At 35.6% G+C, this 21,265-nt stretch overlaps 1 protein-coding gene across 1 annotated transcript in view; it reads left to right on the forward strand.

The window, feature by feature from the left end:
* The window catches only part of TBCK (TBC1 domain containing kinase), a 208,727-nt gene that overhangs the window by 72,705 nt on the left and 114,757 nt on the right, over nt 1-21,265 (forward strand). Inside the window, exons 13-20 of the mRNA XM_040237515.1 lie at nt 322-371; nt 550-679; nt 1,658-1,756; nt 3,446-3,508; nt 5,320-5,446; nt 6,650-6,700; nt 8,466-8,549; nt 11,043-11,128. Of these exons, the coding sequence (XP_040093449.1) occupies nt 322-371; nt 550-679; nt 1,658-1,756; nt 3,446-3,508; nt 5,320-5,446; nt 6,650-6,700; nt 8,466-8,549; nt 11,043-11,128 (690 nt within the window). The remainder of the gene's footprint in view (nt 1-321; nt 372-549; nt 680-1,657; nt 1,757-3,445; nt 3,509-5,319; nt 5,447-6,649; nt 6,701-8,465; nt 8,550-11,042; nt 11,129-21,265) is intronic.

Raw genomic sequence — 21,265 nt, forward strand, 5'->3', positions numbered from 1 at the left:
ATTTATACTAACTTTAGTATTTCTGAATACTTTATTTAGTATTTATATTTGGAAAACTTTTATAATAGGTATCTAATCTTTACAAAAGGTACCTAGAGGTAAAAAAAATCAAAACAAAAAGCAAATCTTCACAGATAAATTTAATCACTAGAGGCATGGCATATTTTCATATTTATGTTAGGAATGAATTTTAGACTCTATTTTATACTTTTCTTGTTACCTTTATAAATTCAGAATTTTATGTTATTTTTTCTTTTAAATATGGATCAGCATTTCTGGCACAGATCCTAAATATCAAATATTTTCTTTTTCAATTCACAGAGATTAAAAGATGTTGGTGGAGAAGCATTTTACCCACTACTTGAAGATGAGTGAGTATATCGTCTCCTTTTACATTTATTTTTCCTATCTGTTTATGTTATTCTGGTGAGAAGCTTGTACATTTTCTTTTGAAAGTTTTTCCTAAAAAGAACACAAAAATATGGTATTTTAATTTTTAAAATTTTTGTACTTTTTGTCAATTTTTCTGCTTTTGTTTCTCTTTTACAGTCAGTCTAATTTACCTCATTCAAACAGCAATAATGAGCTATCTGCAGCTGCCACTCTCCCTTTAATCATCCGAGAGAGGGACACAGAGTATCAACTAAACAGAATCATTCTCTTTGACAGGCTGCTAAAGGTAGAGATTCTAAAGTGTAAAGTGTTATAAGTGCCCCTATCTAGTCCTTATCTTTTATTCATTCATAATTCTTAGGGAATCTTGATGTCAGGAGAAGGCTAATTCTTATATTTTCTGATTAATTTTAAGTGATACCTGTTCATAGTATATAAAATTAAAAAGTAAATAAGATGCAGGAATCTATGCACAACATATTACATATTAGTATCCTTACTATTTAAAGAACACCTAAAAACCAAAAGAAAAAATCACTATTATCTAAACAGGGAAATAGATAAAAAACACAATAGAAATACAACTAGTCAGTAAATCTATTAGAGAATGTATCCCTTCTATTAATAGAAATGTCAAAAAGTAAAATAGCCTTTTCTTGCATACCAAATTAGCAGAGTAATTAAGATATACTAAGATTGGAACTCTCATTCTTTTGGAATAAGTGTAAGTTGATAGAAATATTTTGTAAAACAGTTGAAGGTATATATCAAGAGCATTTACAGCATCCATACCCTTTATCCTAATATTTCTCTTCTAGAAATTTCTCATGGCATACAAATTTACTGATAGGCAAATTTATATGCAAAGATATAGGAGAAACTATAATAATAACATATTTAATACTTTCTGTATCATCAGCTGTTTTACAAAGAGCCTTACTTATATTACTTTACCTGTATGAAACTGATATTATTCTCAGAATGAGTCTTTTTCTTAATATTCGCAGAGCACAAGATAGAGAGGGATGACTAAAAGCAGTAGAATCAACTCCTCTCATTGATTGTGTAATACGAGATTTACAGAAGATAGAGAACTATTTCACTGTTAACTTTTATGTATTAATAACACCAAAGTAATTTCAGGTACTTAGAAACATTATAATTCACCTTCAGCTTTTTCACTGGTATATTGAGAACTGGCTAGACTAAAGAGATGGCACTGGTAACTCGAGGTATTTTTCATATCTTTTTTTTTAATCTATAGGCTTATCCATATAAAAAAAATCAAATCTGGAAAGAAGCAAGAGTCGACATTCCTCCTCTTATGAGAGGTTTAACCTGGGCTGCTCTTCTGGGAGTTGAGGTAAAAGAGAAAAGAGAAGGTTGGAAGCTGATTAATAGTACTAGGAAAAAAGAATGACAGTGCCTTCTGAATGTGTACTTTTCAAGTTTTTAGAAAATTATGTAGTAAAATATGAGCATTAAGAATCTTTGGCAACTTTAAGTGAAAAGAATAGAGGAATTGACTAGATAGAGTAGAAAAATATAATTGAAAGGTTTTTTATCCTAATGCTGTATTTAATGAACTCAAATTATCTTGATTATTAATTTTAAAATCTGAATATTTTAAGAATATGTATGCATCATTTTATAAGTCTATAGTCCTACATATAAAGTATGTTCCTCTAGAAATAAGTTTGCCTATTTATAAGTAGTTCTGTCTAAGTTTGGAGAAGTCTTCCACTCTAATTTGAACCTTGTTAGAAATCATTAACAAAATTTAGTGCCTTTGACACATCTGTCTTGTCAGAAGCATGCTGCTAAGAGAAGTAGAAACTTTATCTTGTACAATACCCTATCTGTGGCAGTGAGGAAAGGAAAGGTGTCACAAAATTATTAGGGTGACTTGCAGTGCTAATAGAGAACAGCAGTCATAATAATGAGCCAAATACTACCAGACTGTTCCCTTTTCTGTCAATTTCCTTGACATCTTACCATCATCTTTTCTATTATAGATATCTTACAGATGTCCATCATGTATTTTTTGTGTGTGAATTTTCTCAAATATTTTTAATCCTTTTCACTCTCTATTGAAAGATTTCCTTTCTTCATTTTTTTTATTCCTTTGGTGAGAATCTCTGAACATTTTTGAGTTTGGTTGCTTCTTTTATAAGAATGTCTAATGTTCTATACCATACATCAGTAGTTAGAATTGTAATACTTTAAGCATATAAAATAACTTTAAGTATATAATGTTCAAAAGTTCAAAAGGACTCCAAGGTCTAAATCTTTCATTAAATAGATATGGCAGAGAAGTTGATGCAGCACATAAAGTCAAAATTTGAACCCCAAATTCCTGGCTCTTTCTCTACCATTAAGGTACCAGACCAATAAGAATTGTTCCGTGCTTAGTCCTATAGAACATGACCAAAATTTTAAGTGGTTTATTCAATTGTTCTTTCTATAATGGTATAACTGAAAAATGTAAATGATTCCTAGTCTCTTAATGACCTTATAGCTACATGATATTCCATTCATCCCAAACTTCTGCTTCCTTGTGCTGAACTACCATTCCTGAAAACAGTTTCATTTTATTTTCGCTTTCATTACCAACTTTTATCAGGAATATTTCTTGTGGGATGAACCCCACCACCCTTCCCCTGAATTAAAAAAAATTTTCTCCTTGAAGTTTGCTATGCATGAGATACAGTGAATGAACAACAGGAAAGCTGCAATTTGTGTCATTGTGGAGGCTGAGAGATTGGCTAAGCATATTCATTAGCCATATGACTCATTCAACATATATGTCTTACAGTATGTATGATTCAAACATCTGCCTCAGCAAAATGGTAAATTGTTTCAGACTTTTATCACAAACTGTCAAAATGTAGAAAAGTTTTCTAAGGATATACTTTGAGCTTGAGTGTGTCTGTCTATAATTGAGTGTGCTTTCAAAGACAGATGTTTTTAAGTAGATTTTGCCTAAATTTATAATTTATTAAGGGTATCAAGAAGTAATTATCTTCTCTCTCTCGTTTTTTTTTTTTTCCAGGGGGCTATTCACGCCAAGTATGATGCAATTGATAAAGACACTCCAATTCCTACAGATAGACAGGTATGATATAGATTATCTTAAACAACCTAGATAAGTTTGCCAAATATTTCAATTTTAGAGAGGCATGAGGAATTTTCTTCCTTTCATCACGAATACTCAGCAGCCATTATATGCATATGATATTGGAGAAGCATAAGTCTTACCTCTGTCCATAGTTCATCAGGCACTCTGTCTATCAGATCTAGTCCCTTAAATCTATTTCTCACTTCCACTGTATAATCATAAGGGATTTGATTTAGATCATACCTGAATGGTCTAGTGGTTTTCCCTACTTTCTTTAAATCTGAATTTAGCAATAAGATGTTCAAGCTGGTTTTAGAAAAAGAAGAGGAACCAGAGATCAAATTGCCAACATCCTCTGGATCATCAAAAAAGCAAGAGAGTTCCAGAAAAACATCTATTTCTGTCTTATGAACTATGCCAAAGCCTTTGACTGTGTGGATCATAATAAACTGTGGAAAATTCTGAAAGAGACGGGAAGACCAGATCACCTGACCTGCCTCTTGAGAAACCTATATGCAGGTCAGGAAGCAACAGTTAGAATTGGACATGGAACAACAGACTGGCTCCAAATAGGAAAAGAAATATGTCAAGGCTGTATATTGTCACCCTGCTTATTTAACTTATATGCAGAGTACATCACGAGAAACGCTGGGCTGGAAGAAGCACAAGCTGGAGTCAAGATTGCTGGGAGAAATATCAATAACCTCAGATATGCAGATGACACCATCCTTATGGCAGAAGTGAAGAGGAACTCAAAAGCCTCTTGATGAAAGTGAAAGAGGAGAGTGAAAAAGTTGGCTTAAAGCTCAGCATTCAGAAAACGAAGATCATGGCATCTGGTCCCATCACTTCATGGGAAATAGATGGGGAAACAATGGAAACAGTGTCAGACTTTATTTTGGGGGGCTGCAAGATCACTGCAGATGGTGACTGCAGCCATGAAATTAAGGGACACTTACTCCTTGGAAGGAAAGTTATGACCAACCTAGATAGCATATTCAAAAGCAGAGGTATTACTTTGCCAACAAAGGTCCGTCTAGTCAAGGCTATGGTTTTTCCAGTGGTCATGTATGAATGTGAGAGTTGAACTGTGAAGAAAGCTGAGTGCGGAAGAATTGATGCTTTTGAACTGTGGTGTTGGAGAAACTCTTGAGAGTCCCTTGGACTGTAAGGAGATCCAACCAGTCCATTCTAAAGGAGATCAGTCCTGGGTGTTCATTGGAGGGACTGATGCTAAAGCTGAAGCTCCAATACTTTGGCCACTTCATGTGAAGGGATGACTCATTGGAAAAGACCCTGATGCTGGGAGAGATTGGGGGCAGGAGGAGAAGGGGGATGGTGATGGACAGGGAGGCCTGGCGTGCTGCGATTCATGGGGTCGCAAAGAGTTGGACACGACTGATCGATTGAACTGGAAGTGTTACCTCTCTCAGATATAGTCTAAAAATTCATTAGTGAGTCAGAACTTTTCCTTTAAAGTGTTTAAGCCAAGTAACTTTTCCTAGTATGTACCTTTTTTGTCTGAAGAATTTGTGCTTTATTTAGACCAGATTATAAAGTAAGGTTTTTTGAAAACTAAATTAATACATACTTTTTCAAAAGAAATGACCTGCTTTTCTTATTTAAGTATACTTAAAACTTTTTATTGTTCCTGGAGGATTAGTATAAATTTCAAACACTTCAAAACACCAGGATTATGTAGGCGGCCTATTCTTGAATTCATAGTACAATTTCTCCTCTTCCTTCTCTTGGGATTTATTGGTGATCTGTCTATTATAGTTCTACCGTATTGTTTTGCTGTTTTGCAGATTGAAGTGGATATTCCTCGTTGTCATCAGTATGATGAGCTGTTATCCTCACCAGAAGGCCATGCAAAATTTCGACGTGTCTTAAAAGCCTGGGTTGTGTCCCATCCTGATCTTGTCTATTGGCAAGGTAACTTTTTCCCCCAATTACTAACACGTTTTGAAGTGTTAGGAACATGTTGCATGACTGATAATTTTTAAAATCAACACAAACTATCAAATTATCTTTGGCTTTAAGAAAAGTCAATAATACTAAGCTATGCTCCATTTTTTGAGATGTTTATATGAGAACTTTTTTTTAAAACTTTGTCTAAATGTCTAGTGAATATCATTTAAATGCATGACATTTAATGAGACAACTTGTCATCATGTTGATTAGCAAAGTATAAAGAATATTTCATACTAGTGTAGTCTTTGTGAATACATTTTTAATCCTTGATGCAAATAATAAGATAATTTTGTACTGTAAATAATTTGGGGATAGTTTATATTCTTTACATTTAATGATTTACAGCTTTTGCTTAACAGATTAGGATATTATTAGGTTATTAGGAATTGGGGAATATATATCACCCTGAAGTTCTCATTTTTTTTCTTTTTAAAAAATATCTATAATGCTCCATCTCCTTGATTTTTACCTTTTCTCATTACTCTTTTAGCTGTCATTAATAAATTCATGAGTGAGAAATCCATTCCACCTAGTGTTATTTTTTAATTTGTTGTTATGAATAGTTATCTTTATATTTCAATTCTATTTCTGGCCAAACTTGAAAATAAAGCTATTGTTTTTTTCTAGCTCTATTCATTTTAGCATTCCATATCTCCCTATCAGTTATAGATAAATTTATATACATTCTTTTAGCATGACAATGTGTAAATAGCATTATTATCAATAAAAGAAATATCATGTGTATATTTTACTTCACAGTTTTTTAAAGAATTTTTTTTTCATCTAATAAACATGTAAGAAGAGAAACATGTAAGAAAAATTTTCATCTCCTTGACAAGGAAACCTCTTTGAAGTTAAGTGATTGCCAAGATCACACAGACAGGGACTGTATTCAATCCTTCTATCATTTGTACATTTTTCTGTTACTATATTTCTCTCTTCAATGTATATAACCTTAATAATAATAGTGGTTGATTTATATTGGATATTTACTATATGCTAGTTACCATCAGTTACTCCTCACAATAATCCATAACATATTTCTGAATGGATCATATGTATAATACTGAATCTGAAAGTAATGCCCAGATCTGATAAGGTATGTATCTACAATTCTGCTGGATTATGTTTATTTTAATTTTTTTCCCAATCTCTCTCCATCAGGTCTTGACTCACTTTGTGCTCCATTTCTATATTTAAATTTCAATAATGAAGGTAAGCCTATTTATCATTTAAATAATTATTGTGTTTATTGTTCTAAAATATTTTATTCAAACATGAAAGCTTGCTCTCTTCCTAGTAGAGCCTGTAGATTTCTGTGAAATAATCTGTTGTGACTCATTTTAGAGGATGTGAAGGATTAATTTATTTCTGGAGGTTTTTAGCTGTAGCTAGAGATTTAGAGCAGAGAAGGCAATGGCAACCCACTCCAGTACTCTTGCCTGGAAAATCCCATGGACGGAGGAGCCTGGTAGGCTGCAGTCCATGGGGTCGCGAAGAGTCGGACACAACTGAGAGACTTCACTTTCACTTTTCACTTTCATGCATTGGAGAAGGAAATGGCAACCCACTCCAGTGTTCTTGCCTGGAGAATCCCAGGGATGGGGGAGCCTGGTGGGCTGCCGTCTATGGGGTCGCACAGAGTCGGACATGACTGAAGCGACTTAGCAGCAGCAGCAGCAGTAGCAGAGATTTAGAGAGAACCTGATGGATTATTCTAAATGCTTTCATCTACTTTGGTGACCATTTTTATGAAACTTTGGAGAAAATTCTTTCCTCCAAAGAAGACTTTTTAGAGATTAGTTTTCATTTATATATACTTTGTAAATGATTTGTAAGGAAAACAGTATTGATCTTGCATCCTCCAGAGTCTTTTATTTCAACTACTACTTCCTTTTTTTTAAACCACTACTTCCTTAATGAAGACTTTTCTTACCCTCTTGCGATTTGTATTTCCAGAAATTTGTTTTCTGTATGTTTCATATCACAGTTACTTATATACTAATATAAATATAGAGTGAAGGACAGGGAAGCCTGGCATGCTTCATTCCATGGTGTCACAAGGAGTAGGACACAACTTGGCAACTGGACAACAACAATATACTAATACAGTAACCCTTCTTTTGGTTAGTGGATTTTTTTTTTAATGACAAGGATTTTTGGTTTTTTTTTTCTGTCCCCTGATATAATTCCTTTTTTATAGTAGGTCTTTAGATAAATATTCAAATATTCATTATGAATATCCTGTAGCATGAATCCTTAGAAACCTTAATCTCAGAATCTCCATCTCTTCAAATTCTGTTTCATATCAGAATTTGCATAGATTCCTGGAATTGAGTACTGTAGCATAATCCCAGAGAACTAAAACTTCACTATTTGAATGCTTTTTAAAAATGCCTATTCTCTAGTATTACTTTTTAATCTAGATAAGAGGCCTTGCTTTGTTTAGTTAAGCATAGTTCATTATGATACATATTGATTTAAGAATGGCATCTATATTTGATCTATATTTGAAAGAACAATTATTACTAGTGTTTTTAAATCCAATGTTCTCAGACTCTTTGCATCAGTAAAAATTATGGATATTTTAGTTTATGTAGCACAATAATGATTATTATGTTTAGGGATTTTTAAATGCATAAAGTTCTGATAATAAAGATTTTTATTCTTGTAGGATAATGATTTCTACAGTGTATATATATATATATATATTTTTGTTTTGTTTTGTTTTTTTGGTGGTGGTTGTTTTTTCTTTTTGCTGCTGCTATAGTAGTTTGAAATTGAAAAGTTACTGGAGTGGTTATCTCGTTGTGCACAATATTTTCTGTAGGGTTTTTCCCCATATAATTTTGTGCTTCCATCAGTTATTAAGTAATTCTTGTTTAAAAATAGATTCAAGGAATGTGTGCTGAGTGAGTGAATGACTGCTGATCTTTTACCTCATTAACTAATTTGTTATATTTGCCATACTCTTTTTTAGCTCTAGCTTATGCCTGTATGTCTGCTTTTATCCCCAAATACCTGTACAATTTCTTCTTGAAAGACAACTCACATGTAATACAAGGTAAGGAAATGTTTCTTTGCCTTTTTATAGGGAAAGTTATTATATCAAAAGTGATCAAAACTCAGTTAAATTTATGGTTTTGACCCAACAAAATATGGTGACAGTTTATCACTAAAACACATGAAGAAAGAATTAAGTTTAATCTTTTCTGCAAGTCCACAAAAAATTATGGTGTTTTCTAATAATTGTTTAATATCTAATCTGAGTTTGGTTCAAATTCAGGTATGCCAATTTAAGAAAATAAAACTCCAGCTGTTTGTCTCTGTCACAATTAACATTGATTACAAAAAGCTTTGCCATGGAGCAAGCCTACTAGGAATTAATAAAAATGTAGTGTGACTAATAATAATAAAATTTTCAAAGTATGTAATAAAAAAGCTTACTGTAGGAGAGGAATAAGAATTTTAATATGATCTTATTAGAAGGGAGAAAGAGTATTCATTTTATATCTCATTGCAAAAATTTTTTAAAATACAAAGCTTCATTAAAACAGAAAATTTATATGAGACATGATTGTGTGGAAAAGAACACCATTAAACCTCACTTGAAATTTAAGTGGAAATTTCATAAATATCTTGATTTTTTTTTTAATGACATTTACCCCAGATGGTGCAGTGTTAAAGAATCTGTCTGCTATTGCAGGAATATCAGGAGACATTCCTTAGGTCAGGAAGATCCCATGGAGTAGGAAATGGCAATCTACTGCAGTATTCTTGCCTGGAAAATTCCATGGACAAAGGAGCCTTACAGGCTGCAGTTCGTGGGGTCACAAAGATTCAGATGCAACTGAGTGACTGAACACACACACGTACACCTACATAGGTCACCGATCAGAAAATACTATTTGGGGAGATATTTTATCTCTTGATGGGAATTTTCATTATTATAAACCAAAATTAGAGTGTTTTATGAACATTTAAAAGATTCAGTAGTAAATCCATGGAATCTATTGTTTTAATTTTATTACTAGTTTGTTTTTCAGTAGCTTCTCTTAAATTCTCTTAGTTTACAAATCAAAAGACATATGCATTTCAATTTGTTTTGTTTGTCCTAAGGAACCGTTAAATGCATTTTTTAAATAACTTGAAATTTGACATAGTGCTGATATGACAGTGCTGGTATCATCAGTTCTGCCATATCTTTTCCTTTAAAGAAATTTTTCTGAATGTAACAAGCTACTGTATCTCATTCTAAAGCCTATCCTGAACAACTAAAACTTATGCCAGCCTTGTAGTGTATTTTACATATATGAAATAATATATGGTATATAATAATATGCAAAATAATTATATCTACCTATTTTTGTGTGTATTATATATACACGTTTGTGTGTATGTGTGTGTATTTTTTTTTTTTTTTTTGGACATGAACTTGAGCAAACTCCAGGAGATGGTGAGGAACAGGGAAGCCTAGCATGCTATATATAGTTCATGGGGTCACGAAGAGTTGGACACAACTTGGTGACTGAACAACAGCAACATATGTGCAGTTATAATATATATATAAATCCAGCCATCAGTGTTTGGCAGAACACAAGGAAAATGTTTTAATGATAGATTAGGTTTCTTCAGTAATTCTTAATTAGCCATGTAATTCACCATAGTAATTATCTTCTATCAGGCTCAAATAAGAAAGACATTTAATAAACTGGAGCATAGCTGTGGAGAATTGCCTGAGGTGTGACTTTCTGGTTTAAAATGAAGTGTGCGTGCATGCTTAGTCGCTTCTGTCATGTCTGACTCTCTGAGACCATATGGTCCATGGCCTGCCAGGCTCCTCTGTCCATGGGATTCTCCAGGAAAAAATACTAGAGTGGGTTGTCATTCTTTCTCTATTTTATTAATAAAAGTTAATAATCATATGCTTTCATCAACGTAAGTTGAATGCATATGATTGTTGATGTAGCATACCTCTGGCTTCTAGGTAAATTGGGACGATAAACATACCATCCCTAACTGGAAAGAGAAAAAATGAAGTTAAAAGTTAAATTCAGAAGTTCCCCTTTGGGATCTGTCCTGCATCTTCACTTTATTGAAACAAATTTCTATATCTGTATATGTAAATAAATTTGAGGTGTAATTATTCTATATGTGACAGTGTTATTCCTTATTTAAGTATCTGTTTACAGTTTCTGAAAAAGTGATAAATGTGAAACAGGTTTAATATCACTAGAGAAAATAATTTGTTGAATGTAATAGGGAAAAAGTCATTCGTCATTTGAATAATTTGTGATTCAAGAAATGAACTGACAGTGCTAAAGGTAGAAAATAAGTTGTGATATAGCTTTAACAAAAAGCTTTTCTTGTTTAATAATTAGCCATAAGTGACTGAAGTAGTAACAAAACAGAAAATTATTTAATAAAGTGTGTTTTCTTCGTGGAGAAACTAAATCTAATTCAAAGTGTAAATAAAACTAATTTATGTGGATTTCATGTCTTTATTTGATGTACTATGTGAAAACACTGATTGTTTTAAACTTTATTGTCATTTCAGAGTATCTGACTGTGTTCTCTCAGATGATTGCATTTCATGATCCAGAGCTAAGCAATCATCTCAATGAGATTGGATTTATTCCAGATGTAAGTACCTGGTGCATTAATAGAAATGTTAAAAAAAAAAAAAAAGGCAGCAATTGGCAACACAACAGAATAAAACTGTTTTTAAAGTTTTGTTGTCATAAGAAGTCCATCTATCTAAACAAGTTTCTGCTACTAACTATAGGCTTGTATGATAAAGTTTATATGGTTACGTTCCATGTCTTCACTTAGTAAAGGGAAGTATCTTGTTTTTCGTGGTACTATCAAATTAATTTGAAAAACCTGTTAGTGAAGTGTTGTATTAAATTGTGCTGTCAGCAGTTTTCACTTGGATTTTATGATATTCAGGCTTGTTTTTGAAGAAGTAGGAAATTGGAACTTAGTGAATTCTTAAGTATTAATAGCTGCTTCTGTGTTTTGCTTGAGATATTACTTGGAAGCTTTGCCAGATTTGGGCTTACTTCATTAGCTTCTCAGGTTCCTTATCAGACCAAAAGTCAGAGCTGACTCTTGTTAGTCAGAGTGTAGCTTAGCCTATTACTCACATGTAGCTTGTGGCATGGAGTCAAACCTCTTTTAAAAGACAGAGTACAATGTCATAGGTTTTTGTAAAACTAAAAAACAAAATCCTTTTTGAGTTAGAAATCTCATTATTCCATCTTAACCTTCTTTGTTTCCTGATCATACTGAAATGGGGAACTGAGTTCTGTTCACAGAGTTGAAGAATACCTTTCCTTTTAAGGCTTATATCCACAAAACAGTATGTTTATGGTAAGATTAAAAGTGAAAAATGTTTATATTATCACTAAAAATGCAGTTAAAGTGTTAACACTTAAACAGTATAAATACTTGCAGGGTTATTTGAAGTTTAAAACTACTTTCATAAACATTTCATTTGATACTCAAGTCAAATATGTAAGGTGTATGAAGCAAGTGATTTCATCATTTAATAGATAAGAAATTCAGTGTTTGAGAAAGTAATAAAACTAAATCTCAGGACGTAAAATTTTAACATATCATTGACAACCCTCTGTCTGGTTCATCTTTCAGGGGGAAAACAAAGACAAAACATATGTGTACTAATTCTAGTTCATTGCTCTGTGTGTTGTGCTGTAACTCTGTGGTGTGATCATCAGGCCTAAAGTAACCATCCTTACTATCCAGTGGAATTTGCTTCTAGGCCTGTGGAAAAATACCTTTTAGTGGAGTACATGGCTTATTCAATGAGGGCTCCAAAGTATATACACATATTATAAAACAAAATAAGATCAAACCCTACAATTATGTATGGAGATGAAAAGTTATTTAAAAATTAACCAACATAGATATATATTATCATATTAAGTATTTATTTTTATATAACTCTACCTTTCTTGCTTCTTCACATTATAAATGTGATATATATTACAAGACAGTTCAGTTCAGTTCAGTCGCTCAGTCGTGTCCGACTCTTTGTGACCCCATGAATCGCAGCGCGCCAGGCCTCCCTGTCCATCACCATCTCCCGGAGTTCACTCAGACTCACATCCATTGAGTCAGTCATGCCATCCAGCCATCTCATCCTCTGTCACCCCTTTTCCTTCTGCCCTCAGTCCCTCCCAGCATCAGGGTCTTTTCCAATGAGTCAACTCTTCGCATGAGGTGGCCAAAGTATTGGAACTTCAGCTTTAGCATCAGTCCCTCCAATGAACACCCACTACTGATCTCCTTTAGAATGGACTTGTTGGATCTCATTGCAGTCCAAGGGACTCTCAAGAGGCTTCTCCAACACCACAGTTCAAAAGCTTCAATTCTTCTGTGCTCAGCTTTCTTCACAGTCCAACTCCCGCATCCATTCATGACCACTGGAAAAACCATAGCAATACTAGATTAAATCTTATGGCTGGAATTGAAGAAATTACAGAGGATCTGATTGCCTAATTAGTAGTGGTGTTAGATTTCTGAGGGAAAAATACTAAGCTGTAGACGTAAAAAAAGGGATTTCTTTTCAAAAAAATGTCCTTGAAAGCACCACTGACCACTTGTAGTGAAAACAGAAAACTATATTAATTTAATTATACAGGTGGCGCTAGTGGTAAAGAATCTGCCTGCCAGTGCAGGAGATGTAAGTGACATTGGTTTGATCCCTGGTTTAGGAAGATCCCCTGGAGGAGGGAATGGCCTGGGAAATCCCATGGACAGAGGAGCCTGGCGAGCTACAGCCCATGTGGCCACAAAGAGTCGGACACAACTGAGCAATATACACAAATATGTATGAAATTATAAAGAGAGTCTGATAAAATCCTTAGATATATTCTTGAACATAGGTAGAATTTTAAAATCACATATGGAAAAATAGTTTATCTTAGTTAATCAAAATAATTAAACTCTGAAAGAATGTGGTATATGAGAAGAGGCAAGCAAAAAACAGTATTATTAAAAAAATAATTTAAACATAATTTAACTGCACCAATTACTGCTCTAACCCTCTTTTAGCATGCATCTAATCTTCACAAATTTGAAATCTAATTAAACAATAACTGTTAAATATATATGCATAATATTGATTTGAGAAAGGCTAATAGCATGGCGGAAATAAAAGTCTAGATAATAACATGAAAGATAAGAGTCATTGGGATTTCAACTTAAAAGTTTTCTAATGATTTTGGATCATTTGAGGGGAAATTAAATGTGCTCTTTATAATGTAGAAATCAGGTCAGGGATCCTTTCAGAGCTTGGACTTGATTTTACCCTACTTAAATCTAATAAATGAGCCTCTTACTGTTTCATGGATACTGGTAGAAAATCCAGGACTCCTTTGTCAGTGATAAAGGGCATTCTCACTCACAGCACAGCAAGCAATGTGAGCATTGGCATAGTTCTCTTGATTTCCCTGGGGCTCCCCTGGTGGCTCAGTGGTAAAAAATCTGCCTACAACACAGGAGCCTCTGGAGACTTCTGTGGGTTCCATCCCTGGGTCTGGAAGATCCCCTGGAGGAGGGCATGGCAACCCACTCCAATATTCTTGCCTGCAGAATCCCATGGACAGAGGAGCCTGGTGGGCTAAAATTCCATAGCCTTGCAGAATTGGACAGGATTGAAACGACTTAGCACACAAGCATGCACTTGATTTCCTTTGTTGCCAAGTCCCATAGAGATAACCCAGAAGATCCAGATGCTTCCTCCAGATGCTGTGGATTGCACTACAGAGGGGAATCTTTATTATTTAATAATTCAGTAATTTTTATCAGTTCAGTTCAGTTTAGTCGCTCAGTTGTGTCCAGCTCTTTGGACTGTAGCATGCTAGGCTTCCCTGACCAACTCCCGGAGCTTTCTCAGACTCATGTCAATTGCATCGGTGATGCCATCCAACCATCTCATCCTCTGTCATCCCCTTCACCTCCTGCCTTCAGTCTTTCCCAGCATCAGGGTCTTTTCCATTGAGTCAGTTCTTCACATCAGATGGCGAATGTTTTGGAGCTTGGGCATCAGTCCTTCCAATGAATATTTAGGACTGATTTCCTTCAGGATTGATTGATTTGATCTCCTTGCAGTCCAAGGGACTCTCAAGAGTCTTCTCCAACAACACAGTTCAAAAGCATTAATTTTTTGGTGCTCAGCTTTCTTCATTGTCCAACTCTCACATCCATACATAACTACTGCAAAAACCATAGCTTTGACTAGACGGACCTTTGTTGGCAAAGTAATGTCTCTGCTTTCTAATAATGCTGTCTAGATTTCTTATAGCTTTTCTTCCAAGGAGCAAGCATCTTTTAATTTCATGGCTGCAGTCACCATCTGCAGTGATTTTGGAGCCTAAGAAAATAAAGTCTGTCCCTGTTTCCTTTGTTTCCCCATCTATTTGCCATGAAGTGATATGACGAGATGCCATAATCTTTGTTTTTTGAATGTTGAGTTTTAGGCCAGTTTTTTCAATCTCCTCTTTGACTTTCGTCAACAGGCTCTTTAGTTCCTCTTTGCTTTCTGCCATAAGAGTACTGTCATCTGCATATTTGAGGTTATTGATATTTCTCCCAGCAATCTTGATTCCAGCTTGTGCTTCATCCAGCCCAGCATTTCTCATGATGTACTCTACATATAAGTTAAATAACCAGGGTGACAATATACAGTAATGACATACTCCTTTCCCAATTTGGAACCAGTCCGTTGTTCCATGTCCAGTTCTAACTGTTGCTTCTTGACCTGCATACAGACTTCTCAGGAGGCAGGTCAGGTGGTCTGGTGTTCCTATCTCTTGAAGAATTTTCCATTGTTTATTGTTATCTACAGTCAAAGGCTTTAGCATAGTCAGTAAAGCAGATGTTTTTCTGGAACTCTCTTGCTATTTCTGTGATCCTGCGGATGTTGGCAATTTGATCTCTGGTTCCTCTTCCTTTTCTAAATCCAGCTTGAATATCTGGAAGTTCATGGTTCATGTATTGTTGAAGCCTGGCTTGAAGAATTTTGAGTAATACTTCGCTAGCGTGTGAGATGAGTGCAGTTGTGCAGTAGTTTGAACATTCTTTGGCATTACCTTTCTTTGAGATTGGAATAAAAACTGACCTTTTCCAGTCCTGTGGCCACTGCTGAGTTTTCCAAATTTACTGGCATACTGAGTGCAGCACTTTCAAAGCATCATCTTTTAGGATTTGAAACAGCTCAACTGGAATTCCATCACCTCCACTAGCTTTGTTCATAGTGATGCTCTCTAATGCCCACTTGACTTTGCTTTCCAGGATCTCTGGCTCTAGGTGAGTGATTACACCATCATGGTTATCTGGTCATTAAGATCTTTTTTGTATAGTTCTGTGTATTCCTGCCACCTCTTCTTAATATTTTCTGCTTCTGTTAGGTCCATACCATTTCTGTCCTTTATTGTGCCCATCTTTGCATGAAATATTCCCTCGATATCTCTAATTTTCTTGACAAGATCTCTAGTCTTTCCCATTCTATTGTTTTCTGCTATTTCTTTGCATTGATACCTGAGGAAGACCTTCTTATCTCTCCTTGCTATTCTTTGGAACTCTCATCCTATAAGTATATCTTTTCTTTTCTCCTTTGCCTTTAGCGTCTCTTCTTTTCTCTGCTATTTGTAAGGCCTTGTCAGACAGTCATTTTGCCTATTGCATTTTTTTTTCTTGGGGATGGTTTTGATCACTGCCTCTTGTACAGTGTCACGAACCTCTATCCATAGTTCTTCAGGCACTCTGTCTATCAGATCTAATCCCTTGAATCTGTTTGTCACTTTGAATTACATGGACTGTATAGTCCATGGGGTCACAAAGAGTCAGACACGACTGAGTGACTTTCACTTCACTTCAAAACTGTGTAATTGTAAGGGATTTGATTTAGGTCATACCTGAATGACCTAGTAGTTTTCCCTACTTTCTTTAAGTCTGAGCTTCTCAATAAGGAGTTCATGATAAGAGCCACAATCAGCTCCCAGTCTTGTTTTTGCTTACTGTATACAGCTTCTCCATCTTCGGCTGCAAAGAATATAATCAGTCTGATTTCGGTATTGACCATCTGGTGATGTCCATGTGTAGAGTCATCTCTTGTGTTGTTGGAAGAGGGTGTTTGCTATGACCAGTGCGTTCTCTTGGCAAAACTCTATTAGCCTTTGCCCTGCTTCATTTTGTACTCCAAGGCCAAGCTTGCCTGTTATTCCAGGTATCTCTTGACTTCCTACTTTTGCATTCCAGTCCCCTATGATGTTGGTGTTAGTTCTAGGAAGTCTTGTAGGTCTTCATAGAACCATTCAAATTCAGCTTTTTCAGCATTAGTGTTTGGAGCATAGACTTGGATTACTCTGATACTAAATGGTTTGCCCTCGAAACGAACAGAGATCATTCTGTCATTTTTGAGATTGCACCCAAGTACTGCATTTCAGACTCTTTTTTTAACTATGAGGGCTACTCCATTCCTTCTAAGGGATTCTTGCTCACAGTAGTTAGTAGATATAATAATTTTGACACAAAATCTTTATTTATGCTTCCCTCTCTATTATGACCCCCTCCTATAATTAGTGGACTATTTTTGTATAACATCTTGTAAAAGCTTTAGTTCTAGTAAGGTAAAGTATTAGTTATATATATATATATGATTAGTCTTTTGAGAGATTCATAAGTCACGTTGGATGAGGACAGTTCCTTGTGGGACGAGCGTGTCCAGTATATGACAAATACTGAGCATCCCTAGCCCTTATCCACTGATTGCCTGCTAATATCCCCTAATCATTGTGACAATAAAATTTCTACATGTTATTTCGGAAAAATGACTACACATATCTTCAAACATCCTCTAGGGAAGAGTCTGTCTCTATCGAGAATTCTAAAGTTAACAACAGAGAAGTGAAGGGAAAGGAAAAATATCATAACCTGGAAAAAATTCCATTTTCTATGACTATTCTGTCACAGAGAAAGGGCAAAATGAAAGATTTAACAAAGTTAAAATGTTAATAGGAAGGTTGGTTTTTGGTTTTTGAAATCTTGATTTGTTTTATTATGTTTTGTTGGCCTATTTCTCAGGTGTGTAGATAATATGAAAATGTTGAGACTATTTTTAAATTTAAGTTTGAAAACAGATTTTATATTTTTAATGTAGAGATTATTAACAGTGAGTGAATAGTTGTGGGAGAGGTGTGATGAAATGGAGAATTTTTCTAACATTTTCATTATTCTGTTAATAATCACATACTTTTAGCTGCATGTTATTAGTTTGTATGTGAAGTCTTTCTTTCTCCTCCCCCACCAGATCATAGCCTTCAGTGTTCTGTCTGTAAGATAATTGTTTAGGTGAATTTCTGTACCTGCAACAAAACTGCAGGCTAGAATTCATCAAGGATAAGAGTGGGCATTTTCGTAATGAGATCCCAAACTGAGTTTCCTGCTGAATAACTAATCTTATTAAAGCAAGCTCTCATTAATCTTCCATCATTAAAATGCAGACTCCTATTGCAGAAAAGATTGTGATTGCTGGCTCCTTTCCATTTGCCGTGGGTCACAGAGCTCTGAATACTGAGTACTGCTGTAGCTTGAATAGTTGGGAATATTGTGCATTGATGTGATGCTTAGATTATATGTATCATAGTAGTTATGTGATTTACATATAAATAGGGTGAGTAATGTATATTTGGCAAAATTGGGGCCACAGTGATTTTTATCATTTCTGTCTTGCTATATGTTCCTGTGGCTGAAAATATATCCAGCCTTTGAAATGAGAAGAAGAAAGTACACTTCTTCATTCTTCAGTTCAGTTCAGTTCAGTTCAGTTCAGTCACTCAGTCATCTCTTTGCAACCCCATGGACTGCAGCACACCAGGCCTCCCTGTCCATTGCCAACTCCCAGAGTTTACTCAAACTCATGTCCATTGAATTGGTGATGCCATCCAACCATCTCATCCTCTGTTATCCCCTCCTCCTCCTGCCTTCAATCTTTCCCAGCATCAGGGTCTTTTCCAATGAGTCAGTTCTTCACATCAGGTGGCCAAAGTATTAGAGTTTGAGCTTCAGCATCAGTCCTTCCAATGAGTATTCAGGACTGATCTTCCTTAGGATGGACTCGTTGGATCTCCTTGCAGTCCAAGGGACTCTCAAAAGTCTTCTCCAACACCACAGTTCAAAAGCATCAATTCTTTAGCACTCAGCTTTCTTATAGTCCAACTCTCACATCCATACAGGACTACTGGAAAAACCATAGCTTTCACTAGATGCACCTTCATTGGCAAAGTAATGTCTCCGCTTTTTAATATGCTGTCTAGGTTGGTCATAACTTTTCTTCCAAGAGCAAGCATCTTTTACTTTCATGGCTGCAATCACCATCTGCAGTGATTTTGGAACTCCCCCAAAAAATAAAGACTGTCCCTGTTTCCACTGTTTCCCCATCTATTTGCCATGAAGTGAAGGGATCAAATGCTGTGATCTTAGTTTTCTTTTAATGTTGAGTTTTAAGCCAAACTTCACTCTCCTCTTTCACTTTCATCAAGAGGCTCTTTAGTTCTTCACTTTCTGCCATATGGGTGGTGTCATCTGCATATCTGAAGTTATTGATATTTCTCCTGTAAATCTTGATTCCAGTTTGTGCTTCATCCAGCCCAGTGTTTCTCATGATGTACTCTGCATAGAAGTTAAATAAGCAGAGTGACAATACACAGCCTTGACTTATTCCTTTTCATATTTGGAACCAGTCTATTGTTCCATGTCCAATTCTAACTGTTGCTTCCTGACCTGCATACAGATTTCTCAAGAGGCAGGTCAGGTGATCTGGTATTCCCATCCCTTTAAAAATTTTCCAGAGTTTGTTTGATCCACACAGTCAAAGGCATTGGCATAGTCAATAAAGCAGAAGTACATGTTTTTTTGGAACTCTCTTGCTTTTTTAGTGATCCAACGGGTGTTGGATCTCTGGTTACTCTGCCTTTTCTAAATCCAGCTTGAACATCTGGAAATTCACAGTTCACATACTGTTGAAGCATGGCTTGGAGAATTTTGAGCATTTCTTCGCTAGCTTGTGAGATGAGTGCAATTGTGCAGTAGTTTGGGCATTCTTTGGCATTGCCTTTCTTTGGGATTGGAATGAAAATTGACCTTTTCCAGTCCTGTGGCCACTGCTGAATTTTCCAAATTTGCTGGCATATTGAGTGCAACACTTTCACAGCATCATCTTTCAGGATTTTAAATAGCTCAACTGGAATTCCATCACCTCCACTAGCTTTGTTCATAGTGATGCTTTCTAAGGCCCACTTGACTTTGCTTTCCAGGATGTCTGGCTCTAGATTGGTGATCACACGACTGTGATTATCTGGGTCATGAAGATCTTTTTTGTATATTTCTTCTGTGTATTCTTGCCACCTCTTCTTAATATCTTCTGCTTCCGTTAGGTCCATAGCATTTCTGTCCTTTATCAAGCCCATCTTTGTATGAAATGTTCCCTTGGTATCTCAAATTTTCTTGAAGAGATCCCCCATTCTATTGTTTATCTCTATTTCTTCATTCTTAAGGAAACTTTTTCTGAAATGCAATGAATAGCATTCAACCTGAAAATTATGAAAACTTATCAGGTGAACAGTAAGAAACGTGACAAAGGCCGTATTCCAGTACTATACATGCCTCTTAAACCTACTGTCTCTGCTAAAGATAACATCAACAAATTCAGTGATAAGTATGCTGGCAAAACCATTGTCATTTAACTATAATCTTAATGGGTGCTTATACCACTGCTTATTTTCTCCTTTCCTAAAAGTTTATCACTGTCATTCTCCAAACTTCTATTTAGCTGAGTTTGTAGTAACTAAAATTATGAAAATATTTCTCAGAAGTATTTATATAATTTGGTCTTACCTGGTGGCTCAGACGGTAAAGTGTCTGCCTACAATGCGGGAGACCTAGGTTCAATCCCTGGGTATTTGCTTGGTTTGTTCATTTGTTCCATCATCTGTTCCTAGCCTTTATGTTGTTTTTGTTGCATAAAGAAATTTTAGATTTTAATCTACAGAGATTGGTGACAATGAATTTTTTAGAATTTTTTTTTTTTTTTAGATTTTTATCTAGTGTGGTTACAAGTGGAGAAGGAAATGGCAACCCACTCCAGTATTCTTGCCTGGAGAATCCCGTGGACAAAGGAGCCTGGTGGGCTGCTGTCCGTGGGGTCACACAGAGTCCGACACGACTGAAGCAATTTAGCATGCAGGCATGCTTTGGAGAAGGAAATGGTGACCCACTCCAGTATTCTTGCCTGGAGAATCCCAGGGACTGGGGAGCCTGGTGGGCTGCCATCTGTGGGGTCACACAGAGTTGGACACGACTGAAGTGACTTAGCAACAGCAGCATCAGTGGTTATAAGGTAAATTAGAAAATTACACCTTATTTAGAATCTCCCATAATAGGAGTCCCCGCCAACCTGTCCTAGACCATCCTAGAGTGCTGTGATGTATCCTTTGGTTGTTGTATTTTCCTTGTTGTTGTTGTTGTTGTTCAGTAGCTAAATCGTGACTCTTTACAGCCCCATGGACTGCAGCACACCAGGCTTTCCTGTCCTTCACTATCTCCCAGACTTGCTCAAGTTCATGTCCATTGAGTCAGTGATGCTATCTAACCTTTCATCTGCTGCAGCCCCCTTCTCTTGCTGCCTTCAGTCTTTCCCAGCATCAAAGTCTTTTCCACTGAGTCAGCTCTTCACATCAGGTGGCCTAAGTATTGGGA

Source organism: Oryx dammah, unplaced genomic scaffold (genome assembly GCF_014754425.2).
Source record: "Oryx dammah isolate SB20612 unplaced genomic scaffold, SCBI_Odam_1.1 HiC_scaffold_3, whole genome shotgun sequence".
NCBI classification, from domain to species: Eukaryota; Metazoa; Chordata; class Mammalia; order Artiodactyla; family Bovidae; genus Oryx; species Oryx dammah.